Here is a 17,469-nt window from a genome sequence, read left to right on the forward strand (position 1 = left end):
AAACTGGACATAGTGTCTCAGATTTCAAACAAAGGTAACTCATCTTTTGGCAAAAAAATAAATATAGTGGAATGCAAGTTTGATAGATGGAGGAATATATAATCTACCAACTGTCAAGGAGTACGATTTCATTGCAGACACAAAGAATCAACAATTTCAAGGAATTTAAAAAAAAGTTTGCACTTATTCCTCACAAAATCTTCACTTTTGCAACTACCCCAACTGAAGCTACACACTGACTTTATTAATACAGCATTAAGTTTCTTTGTGTAAAAAAATCTTTGTACATAGTAATAAAAAAAGATAAGGCAAGATGCATTGAACAGAAACCTTCTGGTTCTTTCCCTCTGGGTTCTTACAGAGCCATAGATGACTATCTGCAACAAAAGAGTTAAGTTTCTGATTTTCCATATGAAGCATCTTGTGCCTTTGCTGTGATAAGAATTCTGTCCGAGCACCCTGAAGGACAGATGCTGGTCACGGTCTTTGGCACTTACGCTGGCAGACTGAGCTTCTTTCCCTTGAGTACTAGAATTTTCAAGAGAGGGAGAAAAAACAAAAGGTTACTGATCCTGACAAGCTTACAGTTTCCTCCTTCCCATTCCCAGAAGTCTGTCATACAGGATACTACATAGTAAGGTACAAGGAAATAAGCTTCTGACAACCAACAGGCATCTGATTTTGGTGTCAATAAACAAAGCCCTCTGAACTATAAAAATGTTATGCACACACAGACTGGAATTTTCTCCATGTATCTGGATGCCACAGCAATTGAATTTAAAAATAGTTAATTCAATTGAAATTGTCACTAAATTCGTAGCAGCTTTTTTTTATCATGACTTTCTTCCCTAATTAACATGTACTGAAATATAACTGTTATGATATTTTGGATGTTAAAAAAGGAGATAAGATACATATGCCCTTATGTATGCCCTCCCTTACCCAGCAATTCCACCATTAGGAATTTTATTGTATAGCCAGGATTCTTAGCCTGGGATCTGTGGTTGGGTTTCAGAAGCTCCTGAATTCCCTAAAACTATACGCATACATTTGTGTGAGTATGTCTAACTGTGCATTTTTTTCTCAGCAAGGACCATGGCTTTCATCAGATTTTTGTGACGTTCACATGTCCTCTATTCATACAAATACAAAAATATACACATACAAGGATGCTGATTTTAAGCACTGGATTTTTAAGCCCTAACACCCATGAACAGGGGGCTGAGTAAGTAAATTATGGTAATCCACTTAATACTCTATTGCTATTAAAAATTATGTAGACGTCTGGGAAAAAGAGATTATAGAATAACATGTTTAGTTGAAATCATGTATCATTAAATCATTACACTTACTGAAGTATTAACAATGATTATCTCTGAGTGGTAGGATTCTGGGTGATTGTTTTCAGAATTATTAGTTCTAACTGATTTTACAGTGAAAACGTGCCATTGTAGAAAACAATAAAGTTACAGAAAAAGAAAAAAAAAAAAAAAGACTGAAAACCCTGACCCAGAATTTAACTTGACAGTCATTAAAATGTGTTTCTGAAGCCAGTTCTGCTTTCTGGCTTAGGAGCATGCTAGGCAAGGGAGCCCCTAGAAGAACACACGGCTGTAGAACAAAGCTGGCAGGACGCAGCCTAATGTACCTTTTGTAATGTACAAATAGAAGAAGTCGCAGTATAGGATGGTCTGGACAACGCCGGCCACCACAGCGATGAGGTCAAAGAAGCCCTCAAAGTAGAAGCGCCAGATCCAGTTGACAAGATACAAAGCACGATAGAGGCCCAGGAAGAACAGGTAGTGGGTGGTGATGGTCTCGGCCTCCCCGGTCTTGCTGATCATGAAGAGCTGTGGCAGGATAGCCACTGACTCAAGGTAAATGGAGAAGGTCCACAAAATCTGTAAGAGAAACAGCACGCTTTGGTCAGCATCCAGTGCCCGCCATGAGTTCACAGGAAACACTCTTGCTTTACCGTGAAGTAGCACAAACAGAGTGGGGAGTCTGGCATCAGAGCCCAGGACAGAGTAGCTCTGCAATTTAATAAATCACAGAAACTTCAGCCACAGATAAAAGGCATGGACACTCCCAGTGACAAGCTGGATAACCCGGACACCTCTGCCTCTTTGGACTTTCATCACCCTGTCTCTCCAGCGTTGCATTCTTCAATTTTCCGGGACTCTACATATATGCTGTTTCTCCTGCATCAGCTTATCCCACTCTGAATCTAGGGTCCCTAATTTCTGCTTTCTGCCAGGGTTGACGAGACTGATGACTGGGTCCTTCCGCTCCTTCACTGCTGTTTTTCCTCACCAACTGGGTCTCCTTTCCAGACTATTTAAATCGTCTCACTATTTTTCTTATCCTTCAGGCTTAAAATCAGCATGGTTAAATCAAAGGGGTAACAAGTCAGAGTCGTAATCATGCAGACTCTCTGCCCAACACAGCACTTTGTTCACGCTGACGAAAGGAGGACTTGTCAGTAGTCCCTGGAGTGTTTCAAAACCCAGGAGCTCCCTGCACCATCAGATGACCACCATCAGTGCGGTGACTGAATCAACCCCAGGACGCTCAGGGGTGGACGGAACGCTTAGGAGCGCTGGGGCATCACGCAGACTGCGCTTCCTAAAGACGAGGACTGAAGCACCGCTGCTTAGGTGATTCACAGACGGCATCAACGAGCGAAGCCCGCACACGAAGAGTGGGAGTGGGGAGAAGACCGTGTGCTTCAGACACTCGGACAGGCAGCGCACTGCGCTTGGAATCACAGAAGCCAAGTTTATATTCTAAAGGAGAGTCAGAGACACCCAAAGCAGTGTCTAACCTGGGTGCGTAATTCCTGCCCACGATTTATTTACACCAAACCATGTATGTCTGCCAACCCACCGCCCCGCCCCCCATAAAAACCCAAACCAAAACAGAATCCCATTATCTGCAAACGGGTCTATTTCCCTAGGGAACCAGACAGGACTACTAAATAGCCTCTTAACTAACCTCAAGAGGAGAGAAATCATGATTGACTAGAAACGAGAGGCCTCCCACAGGGACCACCAGAAACTCCACTCGGAAAGTATCATGATTTCCATCGTAGGTTGCCTTAAATTTCATGTAGATCAGGTACACCGTGGCATAGGAGCAGGCAATGTAGATAAGCTACAAAGAAAAAAAAATACTGGGTCATCAATATCTTAAAATTGTTCAAACTCTCTTGGCTGTCTACATCATCCATATGTATACACACACACACACATATATGTGTGTGTATATATATATATATATACATATTTTTTTTTAAATTTAAAATATATACTTTTTTGGGATATACAGTTCTGTAAGTCATATAACCACAACCACAATCAAGACACAGACCAGTCCTAACACCTCCGCCACCCCAAATTCCCTCATGCTGCCCCTGCAGAGTCAAGCCTTTCCCCCAGCCTAACCTCTGGCAATCACTGATGTGTTCTTGGTCCCTGAAGTTTTTGCCTTTTCTAGAATTCTATTCCATAAATAGAATCATAACCATATGCCAACTTTAAGATCAGCTTCTTTCAGTTAGCATAACGATTTGAGATCCAAATGTGTTGCCGTGTGTATTAAGAACTGGTCCCCCCATATTTCAAAGCAACAGCCCATGTCTGGGTGCCACAGCTGTTCATCCACCCAGCAGTTAAAGGACAGGTGGGCTGTTCCCAGCTTGGGGGATGGTGGGTAGAGCTGCTGTGAACATTTGTGTACAGGCTTTTGTGTGAATGTAAGTTTTCATTTCTCTTGGGTAAATACCTAGGAGTGGGATTGCCGGATCATATGTTAAGTGTTAAGTTTAACTTTACATAAGAGACTGCAAAGAATGTATTTTTAATCTCATTTTAAACTATTAGATAGTAGCTTTAGAAAAAAAGTGAACGGGAAGTGTAATGCAGTTCAAAACCAAGGCACTTCCTTACAGCATGAAGATATTTCTGAGCTAGTGCTTTTTCTAAAGATAAGATAAACAGTGTAACTCATGTTAAACTTTGCAATGATGGTTTTAACTTATATATTGTTGCTATGAAATTTTGCCTGGTAACATAACAAAAGCAAAACCAAAACTAAGTGGTAATTTGTAAAACACTGCTGCCTACATGTTCACCTTTCACATTCAAAAGGTAAAAACACTATATATTCATCTGAACCCAAGGAGAAGTCTGATATTCTGAAACTACACCAATTTTCAGACTGCAGAATTTTAGGCTCAAGAAGCAAATGGCAATTCCAGCCTATAAACATAGACAACCAGGATGTCAGCCGTGTGGCCTGGTGCTACTTCTCTCCAGGAAAGGCAACTTGTGAAACCTGATTAGGAAAACATTTGGGCAAAACAACTTCAGAGGAAAATGGGAGCAACCATTCAGTCCACATACGCTTAAAAACAAAACAAAACAAAGACCTAAACTGTCCCTGGCATCTTATCATGAAGTTATATTTGCAAATAAATCGTCAACACAATATCAGTATTAAAATTGTTGATCATACCCGTACACCAAGAAGTAACCCACACACTCCCCTCCCCACTGCAAAGTCAAGGAAGATCAATATCTTATACCGTTAGAGGAGTTCTCTCCACATGAAAATATATGCATATATGTATATGAATAAAATAACATATAATCCACATGTATAAACAAAATACACACACATCTATGTACAGAGGGTCCCCCCACCCGCAGAACATCCTGTGAAGGCACACGGTGGCCGGGGGTCCCTCCCCAGCCCCACTCCTGCAGTCAGCCCAGACTGCACCCATAAAGGCTTAGCAGCCACTGGGAAAAGCAGCTGCTTTTCTCCTCTCACCAGTGCTTGGCATTTAAAGTAAAAAGCTATGAGCACATAAAACTTGTCTCTCACTGCCCTGATTTTCAAGACATTATGTTTGGAAGCAACAATTAAGCAAGTAAGGATTCCTCTGAAAGCTAGGCGTCCTGGGGGGAAGGGGACTCTCACTCATACACTTCCAGTATCTACAGTTTTAACTCGCCTGCACAGCAAGCAAAGACCTAGGCTTTCTGTTCTGGGCAGCGCCATGCAGCTTGTGGGACCTTAGTCCCCCAGCAGGGATCGAACCCGGGCCCCTGGCAGTTTGGCGGTGAAAGCGCAGAGTCCTAGCCACTGGACTGTCGGGAATTCCCGGACCTAGCCATTTTTAAGGAAGCTAATTATTTCCTGATAATGAGGCTCCCATCACTTAGTAATAAAGAATGGAATGATTACAGGTAACTCAAATTTGCTTCTTAGTAAAGACCACAGGCTCAAATATTGGTTTGTCTACTTTGACCTGTGCTTATAAAAATGCTTTTGAACACAAAGTGTTGGGGGGAGTTGCTTTAAATACCAGACCCATGGCTTTAGCTTAAACGTTGCTTCCCTGGGTACCAATAACCAAGTGCCTACCACAGTGCCCAGCACGCAGGTGCGGTTAAGCATTTGAAGAATGAATGAATGAATGAAACCAGACATCCTTTACACATGCTGAGAGCCCCATACTTTTCCTTCATGGCACCAATCACAAACTGCAGTCATCCATTTAGTACTGCTATGATTGTCTGCTCTCCGCTGCCAGATCGAGCGCTGCTTGCTGTCTGCCCTGCCCTCACTGCGCTCTGGCGGTCCTCACCAAGTGTGAGGTCAGTGCCTGTGGGAAAGAACTGAGGCTGGCCGAAGCGTGGAGCGCGTACCACCAGTGGCACACAAGAGGCTAGGTGGTATACAAACATTTTGTATTTTGAGAGTTACACATTTGTTTTCATGTGGGATATATGACACCAAAGGTGTCATGGATACTAATACTTAGGACAAGTTAAAAGGTTTAAAATCCATATTAAGTAAATTATGGTGCAGAGTTGCTTAAGCACAGCAAAAGTAACACCCAGATGGCAGACCCAGGGCCTCACAGAGCAGCAGGACAAGGCTGTGTGGCGAGGAGCCCCGGCTTTCGTTCTGGACCAACTTGCTGGGTTTCCCAGGGAGTCTATAATTTCCCACTGCTTGAAAACATAATAGTCACCCCTCTTTCTTATAAGGTTTTCAAGAGCTTTAGAAGTTTATCATAGTTGAGGAACTTAAGACTAAGAAATCTCTAAGTGTGAAGCACTTTCATTAAATAGATTCTGCTTTGATACAGAAACATTATGCTTAATGATAACTATTCCTAGTTATATGCACTAGGTGGTCTAAACGTGCTTACGTCAAGAACAGCATATTTAGACATTATTCTTGAAGATGCTTAATTAAGTGCACAGGTGACATAAATTTAACAGTTTCCAGAGGTCTGTGAATTATGGATAAAATACATTCCATTGGATGCCACACCATACCTTCATAGACGTATTATATAATGAAATAAATGAAGTAAAAAGATCCAGGTAACGAGTTGTGAAGACCAGTGCAAACAGAAGCTGGCTTTTCCCAGAAATACCTAAAGAAACAAAAGGAAAGCATTAGAAATGCCTCCAAGAGCTTTATGATTCTTGTAGACAACACCGCGCAGGAAACGCAGGAAAGTGGGACACCAGGGGTCAAGGCTGATGGTCAGGATGACTCTAAATAAATGACAGCAGTTTCAGTTTTTCTTTCCCTTAACATTCTTGAACATAATCGTTTGGGAAGGTTCTAACAACTTTCCTGTCTTACTATGATGGGTGACCATAGGAAAGTGACTTAATTATGCCAGCTCCAATATAGCAGGAGGTGCACTGTTCAAAGGAACATAAAACACCTCAAATATCTCTAAGCAGGAAGAAATTTATTTCAAAAACCCTGCTGTTACTTAGTGTTGTAACTTGTCTGTTACCTTTAGCACCCTTCCATTTTAAAACAATATCTCATGGTGACAAATCTTTCGAGGATGGAGCTGCAATCTACCTGGATTAAGGAACCATGCGGGGGACACCGCTTCAGGGCAGAGTTTGAGCAGTAATCCTCCTAGACTGGCCTCCCAAGGTGACTTCTTTTGTGAGGGAAGCATTTACTTGGACAGGTTAAAAGCTTAAAAAACAAGTTCTCTTAGATGAATCACACAACCAATCTCAGACTCACATAAAAATGCTCCTGGATGCTATGGCAACGAGAGGGTGGGAACCTGCTCGTCTTCCAAAGCAGCAGTCTTTTATTGTTTTAACATTTTGAAACTGTTTCCCCCTCCAGTCACCACCCCCCTCCAGAGCACCGTTGTGGCACATGGAGACACAGCCGGGGACGTCTAGTAGGTCAGGTGGCGTGTACCCGACATCTGGATTTGGCCAAATATTTGTGTGACAACAGACTGTGAACTGTGGGTTTCAGAGTTGGAGAAAGAGCGAATTCATTAAGGAAACTGAGTCTTATTAGGTGTCAGAACCAGCCCAACCTCACCTACATTGCAAACTTCACACCATTAGACGTTTAAGCAAGTTAGTATTTAGCAGAAATGTCACTGCACCCAAATCATTAGCAATATTCTTCCAGAATGTGAAAATCACATTGTTTTAAATGATATTTTACAAACAGCACTACTTTACAAAACAATTTTATAGCCTGTTGAAGCGAAAAGCCTGGATCTAAAAATGTTACTTTCTACGTATGCATAACTGCAGTTCCAACCTATTCACAAAAATACCTAAACAGAAACCGAAGAAAAAGTTGACTCTATCCTTCTGGATCCATCAGTAGTAACCAATTTCAAGGGCCAAAGGTGGAGATACAGATAGTCAGCCTGCCCCTTCTAGTCTTTTCTCCAGTAACAGGGAACTTTTTTTTCTTATCAAAGATCAGTGTTCCAAAGGAGAAACAATGAGGCTGCCACTGACATAGAGAACATGGGAGAGAGAAGACAAGATGGGGGAAAAAGGACAGGGAGCATGCAGTTCACGTTTGGTGACTGCTGAAGCCTTGAGTGAGAAATTTCCAGTTCATTATCTATATGGTTCTTTCCAATATTTTAAATAAAAAATTATGGAATACACATGGGCAAATTTTGTTGTAAAGGGTTTATTCTAGTGGAGCTTTGGAAACCAGGCAAATTTTAAATTTGTCCTCATTTTCAGCTTTCCTATACTAAACATGAGGGACTATCATATTGCTTTTACCACTCGCCTTTGCGACCCAATTCACATCACTTCCTCTGGGAAGTCGTCTTTGAAGACACCCTCCCTCACTGCTGTTTATTCATTCAGCAAGTGTACACTGGGAACTACTTCATGCCAGCTGCTGCCCTAGCTCCTGCTACAGTGCTTATAAAACACACTGTGAGGGCTTCCCTGGTGGCGCAGTGGTTGAGAATCTGCCTGCCAATGCAGGGGGCATGGGTTCGAGCCCTGGTCTGGGAAGATCCCACATGCCGCAGAGCAACTGGGCCCGTGAGCCACAACTGCTGAGCCTGCGCGTCTGGAGCCTGTGCTCCGCAACAAGAGAGGCCGCGATAGTGAGAGGCCCATGCACCGCAATGAAGAGTGGCCCCTGCTTGCCACGACTAGAGAAAGCCCTCGCACAGAAACAAAGACCCAACACAGCCATAAATAAATAAATAAATTACTTAAAAAAAAAAAAAAACACACACACACACACTGTGATTACCTGGTTGCCTGTCTCCCTCTCCCCCAAACCCCCACCACACACAGAGACCTCCGAAGGCCGGGGCCATGCCTGACTCCACTTTGTGTTCTCTGTGCTGAGCACTGGGCCTGACGCACAGCAGGGCCCAGAAAATACTTGCTGAATGAACAAATGGAAAAAAGAAAATGTAATTTATTTTGTTTTCATGTCATGGGGGTGAACTCTCATTTTATGGTATTTTGGGATAACACTTCCGAAGAGTTTCTAAGTCATACTGTGTCTCTATGACTGTAAATAGGCGACATGTTCTGGGCTCTGCCCTAATTTACTGCCAGCCAGAGGGCGGGGCAGAGGAGCAGGGGACAGGCAGCGAGTGGCCTACAGCTTGTCCCGTGGTGCAGAACCCATGCAGGAACTGCCATGCTGGAAACCTGAGTATGCTTACACAGTTTTACCCTATTCTTCCTGGCCTGGGATCCTGATTAGCAGGCAGCAGCTTTTCCCTTTAAAACAGAAAAACTGTTCTGTCTCCCCAGGAGGGCAGGGATCCCAGCTGAAGACAGATCAGGCAGGGGCAGGAATCTCCTTCCAGGGGGAATACTTGCTATAAGCCAGAGGGGCTCCCACGGTCAGTTTCTGTGTTGAGACCAAAGCATGCGAAGGCTATCGGTAACAAGCTCTCAAGAACACTCACTCTAAATGCTTCTGTAACAGCCATCCCAATACCAAATGCACCAAATATCCAGAGTAAGGAGTATAGCTTGTAAAATGGAAACCAGTCATTAAACTTAACACCATTCCTGTCTTTTCCCACTAGGCCAAGTTAAGTTTAATAAAAGCCTACAACTAAATACTCCACTGTATGTTACTTTAAATTAAGCTGGTTAAAAGCTGCACTTCTCATATTCCCATTGTTTATAGAACAAAGCCCTCAACCAAACAGAAAAGCATTCAATGGATTATTTTTGTCCTGGCAACAGCTGGGATGCAACCAAGCACTGTAGGTCAGACTACCGGGATAACCTGCATGGCAGCATTCAGCAAGGGCCCCAGGCACCATGCTCTGACCCACTGTCTCAAAGGATCCAGATGCTCTCCCAAAGGCCATCAACTTACCCTGGAACCAGCAGCCCAACACTCAGCACCTGACTCATAACACAGCTCTTGGGACTTCGGGAAAGAGAGGCTTTGGAGCCAGAAGGTTTGGGTTCAAGCTCAGCCCTTGAATGCACCAGGTAAGTCAGGGCCCATTACATTCTTGGCCCCCCTAAACCTCACTTTCTGCATCTGTCAATTGGGGACAAATTACGCCAAATTGTGGGACTACTGGAAAAAGTGTTTTTGACTATAACTGCCACGCTGCAAATGCTCAGTAAATGACAGCTATTACTATGTATCGCTTTGCCATCTTTTCTTGTTTTCAGAGAAATCCATGCTACTTTATTAAAAATACCAACTGGATTAACATACATGGAATAAAAATCAAAAGGACCTTTTTAACACCTCTCCTACCTCCATTTTAAGTGCAGTGTTCCAGGCTTTTTGTTAAAGCCGCTTTCTATATGTGTATTTATATGTGTACCCACACGTTTGCCCCTTAAAATGGGGCCATACAATCTCTTGCTTTACAATTTGCTCTGTTAACTCAGTGTTTCAGATATACCTTCTCCTGTTAATACTTCTAGCTCATTCTTCTTAATGGCTGCACAGTGCTCCACAGTGTGCAGCTACCGACATCTGTGTGACCCTTCCACTAATGGACATTCGGGTTGTGTACGATTTTGTTCTTATAAATACTGCATGAACATCTTTGTATCTATAAACAGTGTTTTGTATTTATTTATGTACAACAAACATCTTTATACCTATATATAGTTTGTTCACATATATGACAATTTCTGTAGTTCAAATTCCCTAGAAATGCTGGGATAAAATAAACACTTTGTTTTGAAATACTGTCAAATTTCCTCTACATAGGCTGTGCCAATTTACATATTCCTTAACACCAGATGAGAATACACCTTACTTCACAACCTTGCCTACATTAGATCTTATAAACCTCTGACTTTTTCCCACCTGGCGGCAAATGATGGCATGCACTGCTATTTTAATATCCAAGTTCCTAACTACTAGTGAGGCAAGGCATTCTTTCATGTTTAACTGGCCTTCTGTTATTCTTCTGTGAACTGCCAACATTGCCCATTTATCTATCAGGTTGGTTTTTTTAATTTGTAGGAGTATTTTATTATGGATATTAACCTTTTGTCACTTAGATATATTGCAGATTATGTCTCTCAGTTTATTATCTTTTAACTTTGATGATATTCTGAATTAGTAAGTTAATTTGGGAGACAAATCATCTCGCTTCCCCACCAGCCTGCCTGGTCCTATCCAGGACATTGGTATGAACATACATTCAAGGTCACCTTCTATGTCCATCAGCAAAGTTTCATACTTTTCCTCATAGAGGTCTTATACCCTCCTTGTTGGGAAATTAAGGGAGCCTTCCCTAGGGTCTTTCTTGCCACTTCACATCCATAGGATTTACTGCCTATATGGTTTGATACACTGTGTTTTTATCTTTTTATATATGTCTTATTATGTCAACTAAATTGCAGCTTTCTTGAGAGTAGAAACTTTGACAGCAACAAGCTGCTGCTCTGGACGGTGTCCCCGGTGCCTTGCACATGGTGGGTGGTCAGTAAGTGAGAGCAATGATTACTCACGAGGCTGCCACTCAAAAGAACAAAGGTGACAGCTGCTACCAAGAGGGAGCTGGCACTGTGAGGCAAAGGCTTCCTGAAGTTCTCAGTGACAATAAAAGAGGAGGTCTTTTCCATGTACTTCAAAAATATAAACTGTCACAAGGACATACTGTATAGCCCAGGGAACTATACTCAATATCTTGTAATAATCTATACGGGAAAAGATTCTTAAAAAGAATATATATATATACACATACACACACATATATATATTTATCTGAATCACTTTGCTGTACACCTGAAACTAACATAACACCGTAAACCAACCACACTTCAATAAACAAAAAAAAACAAAAAAAGGGGAAAAAACTCCCCACATCTGGAAAAGCAACTACAAAAATCAGTCAATCAAAATACCGGATACTGCATACCACTTAAGACAATTTAAGATGAAATATATTAAAACCTAAAACTTCAACACATTTAAGAGCCAAGAAAATGGCTGCTTTTTGTAAATTAGATACATTCATTGCAAAAAAACTATCTCTTAATAAATTCAAAATATAAAGGCAAATATACATATAAATATACACACACACACACACATATATATATATATATATATATATATATATAAACTGTCCAATTACAAGAAATGCAGGGACACTGTACATTACTGTCATCTTCAGGAGAACGAAAAGTTTGCAACTTACATGACAACAGCTAACAACAATCTAAGCAATAGGTGGAGGAGGGAAGGGGAGGATGGCTGGGAGCCTTGGAGCTCAGAAGAACTCCACTAGTACTTTAAGCACAAGAGATACAGTACTGATAATAACTATCAGCCTACAGGAAAATGTAGATGGGAAATCCTTCACCTACAAACCAAGGCTTGCTCTCCCAACATTACCCAGGTCAGTGGTGAAGACAACAAAGTGACAACCTGAGCATACTGCGGCTCCAGCTGCAGTCATAGTTCAGGAAGATGAGGAACTCACACTTCATTTGGGTGCCCCTCTGTCACGACAACGGCGGACGCCGGAGAATGCCAGTTCAAACTCAACCAAGATCAGCTCCCCTGCCCTCACTTTAAAATAGGTCCTTTAAGGCACTTGTTCAAGAAAACAGAATCTTCCTCACTCACCTGTCTCATCCTTACCCTAAGGAGAAAAAGCCCCATGGTTCTATAGCTGCAGCTATGTTTTTATTTATTTATTTATTTGTTTGTTTATTTGTTTATTTATTTATGGCTGCGATGGGTCTTCGTTGCTGCACACGGGCTTCCTCTAGTTGTGGCAAGCGGGGGCTACTCTTCGTTGCGGTGCGCAGGCTTCTCACTGCAGTGGCTTCTCTTGTTGTGGAGCACAGGCTCTAGGTGTGCGGGCTTCAGTAGTTATGGCACGTGGGCTCAGTAGTTGTGGCGCACGGGCTCAGTAGTTGTGGCACGCAGGCTCTAGAGCACAGGCTCAGTAATTGCGGCGCACGGGCTTAGTTGCTCTGCAGCATGTGGGATCTTCCCAGACCAGGGCTCGAACCTGTGTCCCCTGCATTGGCAGGAGGCTTCTTAACCACTGTGCCACCAGGGAAGTCCCAGCTGCAGCTGTGTTCAAAACAAATGCCAAAATCCTAAAATGAACCCCAATACCAGTATTTTCAAAGTGAGAAACACAACCTGAATGTACACATCTCGTATTTTAGTTGAGAAACTCATATCAAATTCTTACTCTTTCAAAAGTCTCTAAACAACTTTAAATTAGGATGGAAAAACAAGGCAGCTAGTCAAATTCAGAATTTAATTCTGAATAAATGATCTTGGTGATTTTGATTTTTACAAGGCCAGGAAATCTCACATATAAGAACTAAAATGATCCTAAGTCTGATAAAGAGGATAGTTTAATAATTATTGGAATACTGGGCAAACGCACACAAACTTAACTCACCTATTTACCTTCCTTATTATTTTGGCTGAAGTATTTTATATTTTCCTAAATGCTCCTAAATCTCCCAAATGAGAACATTTAAAAATGTTCTAAATGAATATTTAAAAACAAACAAAATAGCAAACCTCCTTACTTTCTCCTATTACTCAAGGTTCCCTTAAGAATTCTATATTCAGCATTGCACTAACTTCTCCCCAACATCTTAGTTTAGATATACATTTAGGAGATCGCGTGCTTCAACATTTAATGACTTGACAGAGGAGGGGATTCTGAGGAACATATGAAGGATAAAGAGATGCATACAAAGATTTTGGAGCAAAAACAAAGATTAACAGTAACATTTTCTGGTGGGGGGATGGGCAAAATGGGTGAAGGTAGTCAGGTAAATCCTGGGGATGTAACATACAGTGGTTAACTGTAGTTAGCAACACTGTATCTTATGTTTGAAAGTTGCTAAGAGAGTAGATCTTAAAAGTTCTCATCTCAAGAAAAAAAAAAAGGAGCTATGTGTGGTGACGGGTGTTAACTAAACTTACTGTGGTAATCATTTCACAATACACATATCAAATTTTTACGTTGTACACCTAAAACTAATATAATGTTATATGTCAATTACAGCTCGATAAAGCAGGGATAAAAAATAACATTTCCTGAGTGCAACAGAAAATGACCTAAACTACTCACCTGAATAATTTTGAATAATTTAAAACAAAATTATTCAGGCCAAATAGATATTTATTCAAATCCTTAACTGTGAGTTACTGATCACCTGTGTTCCAACCCTGGCACTAATTTTCTCACCTCCCTGAGCCTCAGTTCCCTGGTCCACGGAATGGGGGCAACAGCACTCAACTCATAAGGTTATTTCAAGGACTACGTGGGATAAGCCATATAAGGTACTTGGCTCACTACTTAATACATAGCAAGCCCTTAAATGTCAGCTATCACAATCGCTGAAATTACTTTGCTGTCATTGGAAATCATACAACTGAACCTCTCAGAACTACACATAAATTGAGAGATCACCTCCAAGCCAAACACACCAGCTTCAGTACATGGACTTTGCAACAACCACTTTGATTGCTCAAAGGTCTTTTTTGGTTTTGCTTACTTCCTGGATTTCAGCTATGTTCCTGGGAGATAGGTGAGGCCTGAAGACAGCAGCCAAAGATGTGGTGTTCCTTGACAGGTGAAAATATTTAGAAATCAGTCAGGTAAATGGGATCTCTGCCACCCAGGTCCTTTGGGACCCCATCTTTTACTGTCTCTGCAAAAATTAAGCTCTTTAATTCATCAAACGTTATTATACTGAGGGCATGGCATCAAAAATATGTTTAAGGAAGACGCCCTAATTTTAAAAAATCATTTAAAATTCGTCATTCTTAAGCTTTTAGGGTTAGTGAAATGCAAACCCCCGCAACTACTGGCCGGGAAAGATTTGTCTCACTGCCTCCCAGCAGTGTGAGCATGAAATGTGTACTCCCGAGGAGCGAACCGCCAACTCACTGGTGACGTGGAGTGAGGAATTACAGGAGACCACACTAGACCTCGGCGGTACCCGGCGCCGCGCCGCAGGTTGAAGAGAACCCATTATTAGATGGAGGCACTCGGAGTTTGACAAACTAGATCGTCCCTCAAAGCAGCATTAACTGCCCCAAGAAATTCGCTTAGAGCCCTCCCCATACCCCCTCCCGTGGGAGGCATGATCCTGGACCCGAGAGCTGGGGTGAAACCCACAGGACAGGGGGTTTGCATTCAAAACAGGGACAGGCCTGCCCGGACACCCTAACCTAAAGGCCAGTCCTCGAAGGGGCAGGGTGGGGAGCAGGGTGACCTCTCCCCGCACCAGCCCCACCTACCGGGCTGGGTAGTCTGCCACGTCAGGCCGAGCCGCCGCCGTCCTGCCCATCCTCCTCCCGCGCGTCCCATTGATTCGCGGGCTCCCCGCACCTTGGGACCCCCAGCACAGGCGCTCGGAGAAGCGCCCACTAAAGCCGCGGGCGGAGGCCGCGCCTGCCGGACCCCCGCCCCCCCACCCAAACTTTTCAGACAGAACAAGGCCCCGCGCTGTCCAGTTGGCGCCTCCCCCTCCCCGACGGCTCACGTTCGCGAGCCGACCAAGTGCAGAGCTGGGCCCAGCGCCGCGACACCTCGCCCCGGCCTGAGCTTCCACCCCGAGGGGCCGCAGGCTCCCCCCGGGCCCCGCCGCCCGCCAGGCCGGCCGAGGGGGTGTGTCGGGCCGGCGCAGGCCCGCGGGTCGTGGGGCAGCCGAGGTCGCCTGGTCCTCCCAGAGACCCGGCCCCACGCCCGAGCCTCTCCCGGGCCTCGCCCGCCGCTTACCGGCGCAGGAGCGCGTCTTCCAGATCTTCAGCAGCAGGATGACGATGGCCGCCAAATGGGACAGGTCCCCGGTCAGCCGGAAGATGTTCATGGCGGCGGCGGTCTGCGCGGCGGCCCCAGGCTCCGCGGCTCAGGCAGCGGCGGCGGCGGCGGCGGCCACGGACAGGAAGCTGCGAAGATGGCGAGAGCGGGCGCGACGTGGCCAGGGACGTGGCCGAACTGCCGGCGCGCGCGCGGGGCAGCTTGGGAGAGCGGGCGGCCGCCAGGCCCCGCCCCTGCCCCGCCCCTTAAAGGGGACGCTCCGGGAGCAGGCCGGGAGGGAGGGCAGGCTCCAGGGGCCCTCTCCCCAGGACCCTGACTGCTTGCGAACTTCCCCCTGCCGGGTTTCCGGCTTCCCCTCGGGTGCCAGCGATTTCCTTTAATTTCTGAAATGACACTCTCTTGTGGGGGATTTTTTTCCCCCTCCCACTGATCTTAAGAGCTCTATAGGCTTACTGTATGAAAAAGTATGAGGGGGGAAAAAATTAATGTGATAGCATCACTCAAGATAAGGTGGATATTGGGGTGTCAGGGAGGGTGCGGCTTATGCGGGGATCTGAAGATTTACCCTTCTGGGGACTCTCTTTGACAAAGAGTGTGCAAAATTAGGTAGAAAACGAACATTTATGTAGGATGTGAAAATAAATCGCAAGAAATTACTAACGGAACGAAGCTGACAAACAGGATACGCTGCATAATTTGCGGGGCCCAGTGCAAAATGAAAACGTGGGTTCCCTGATTGTTAAAAAGCAGGAAAAAAAAAAAAACTGCTGCTAAAGGTTCTAAAATATAAACCTTTTCCCTTTATTTTGCAGTCTCTGTCGACTTGCTTCCTGTTCTCTATTTCGTGTCATTCTAAGTAAAGAAAAAAGAAAATGTTAAACTATGATCATGAATTTTACCGTTTGTCTTTATATAGAGCCATGTCAGTTTTGAATGCAAATATCAGAGCATTTAACACGGGTGCGGAATCGCTGAAAGTGTAATTTGTATTTTATGGCTTGTGCATGGAGGGTGCCTGGAGTTGGCCAGAAGAGGTGAACACAGGCCAGACCCAGGAAGGTCGGAAGGAGGAAAAAGGGGTCCCCAGGCACAGTGGAGGCCAAAGGAGCACATCTTTGGGCGTGGGATAATGGATTGGCCAGTGCCACTGCTCCAGTGAGCCAGGGTCTGCCCTGGACTTGGCTGGAGGACCAGCATGGGCTTGATGGCTGCTGGTTCCCTCGCCCTCCAGCTGAGCCTGCTGGGGCAGCGAGGTGCAACCTGGCACCTCCCCTTACCATCCTCTACCACCTCAACCCATGGCAGAGGGCAACACTCAAGCGTATTGCAACCTCGGTGCCAGGACACATGAGGTACCTGGATCAGGGGTGGACACGAGGCTTGCCCCTGCCAGGTTGGCCGCTAAAAGGTCGGACAGCCGTCACCATGTCCTGCTCAGAGAAGCCGCAGGGCACACCGGCTCAACCCCACCCACTCTGACCCACATTGCACCTGCACCCTGGCCCCCACGTAAGCAGAAGATGCAGCGGTCACTGGGCAGGAGAGAGAGGAGGAGGCCAGGCTCCCAGGGCACAGGGCAGCAGGCACCCTGAGGGAGCAAGGAGCAGGAGCCAAGACTCCAAGTCTCCGTTGCGTGCGCCATTGTCTCATGGGACCTCACTTGCAAAACATAAATCCAAAGGTAAAATTATTAAGAGTTTGAAGAAGATGATGGTAGAGCATTATGCCTTGATTATGGGACCTTCTGTCCCTGTGAAAATGCATGAAGTCAGCCCTGCCAACAGATACCACAAACAACACTAAATCCTGAAAATTAAACATGCTTTTATTAATTTCACTGGCGCACTTCTGTAATGCTCATTTTTCCTACATTT

General features: G+C 44.3%; 1 protein-coding gene across 1 annotated transcript; it reads right to left on the reverse strand.

Annotated features, from left to right (window-relative positions):
- Positions 1-164: 164 nt before the first annotated feature.
- Positions 165-15,778, reverse strand: KDELR2 (KDEL endoplasmic reticulum protein retention receptor 2). Its single transcript, XM_068525117.1, has 5 exons — positions 15,554-15,778; positions 6,354-6,454; positions 2,995-3,153; positions 1,649-1,901; positions 165-528 (listed from the first exon to the last, which is right to left on the reverse strand). Exons 1-5 carry the CDS (start codon positions 15,642-15,644, stop codon positions 494-496), a joined length of 639 nt encoding a protein of 212 aa, XP_068381218.1. The 5' UTR covers positions 15,645-15,778; the 3' UTR covers positions 165-493.
- Positions 15,779-17,469: the final 1,691 nt, after the last annotated feature.

This window comes from Eschrichtius robustus, chromosome 16 (genome assembly GCF_028021215.1).
Source record: "Eschrichtius robustus isolate mEscRob2 chromosome 16, mEscRob2.pri, whole genome shotgun sequence".
NCBI classification, from domain to species: domain Eukaryota; kingdom Metazoa; phylum Chordata; class Mammalia; order Artiodactyla; family Eschrichtiidae; genus Eschrichtius; species Eschrichtius robustus.

Coding starts and splice junctions, on each gene's coding strand:
- KDELR2 (XM_068525117.1), bottom strand. CDS start 15,644: ATGAACATCTTCCGGCTGACCGGGGACCTGTCCCATTTGGCGGCCATC. Junction 1,902..2,994: donor ATGATTTCTCTCCTCTTGAG/GTTAGTTAAGAG, acceptor TTTCTCTTACAG/ATTTTGTGGACCTTCTCCAT. Junction 529..1,648: donor CTATTTGTACATTACAAAAG/GTACATTAGGCT, acceptor TGAAAATTCTAG/TACTCAAGGGAAAGAAGCTC.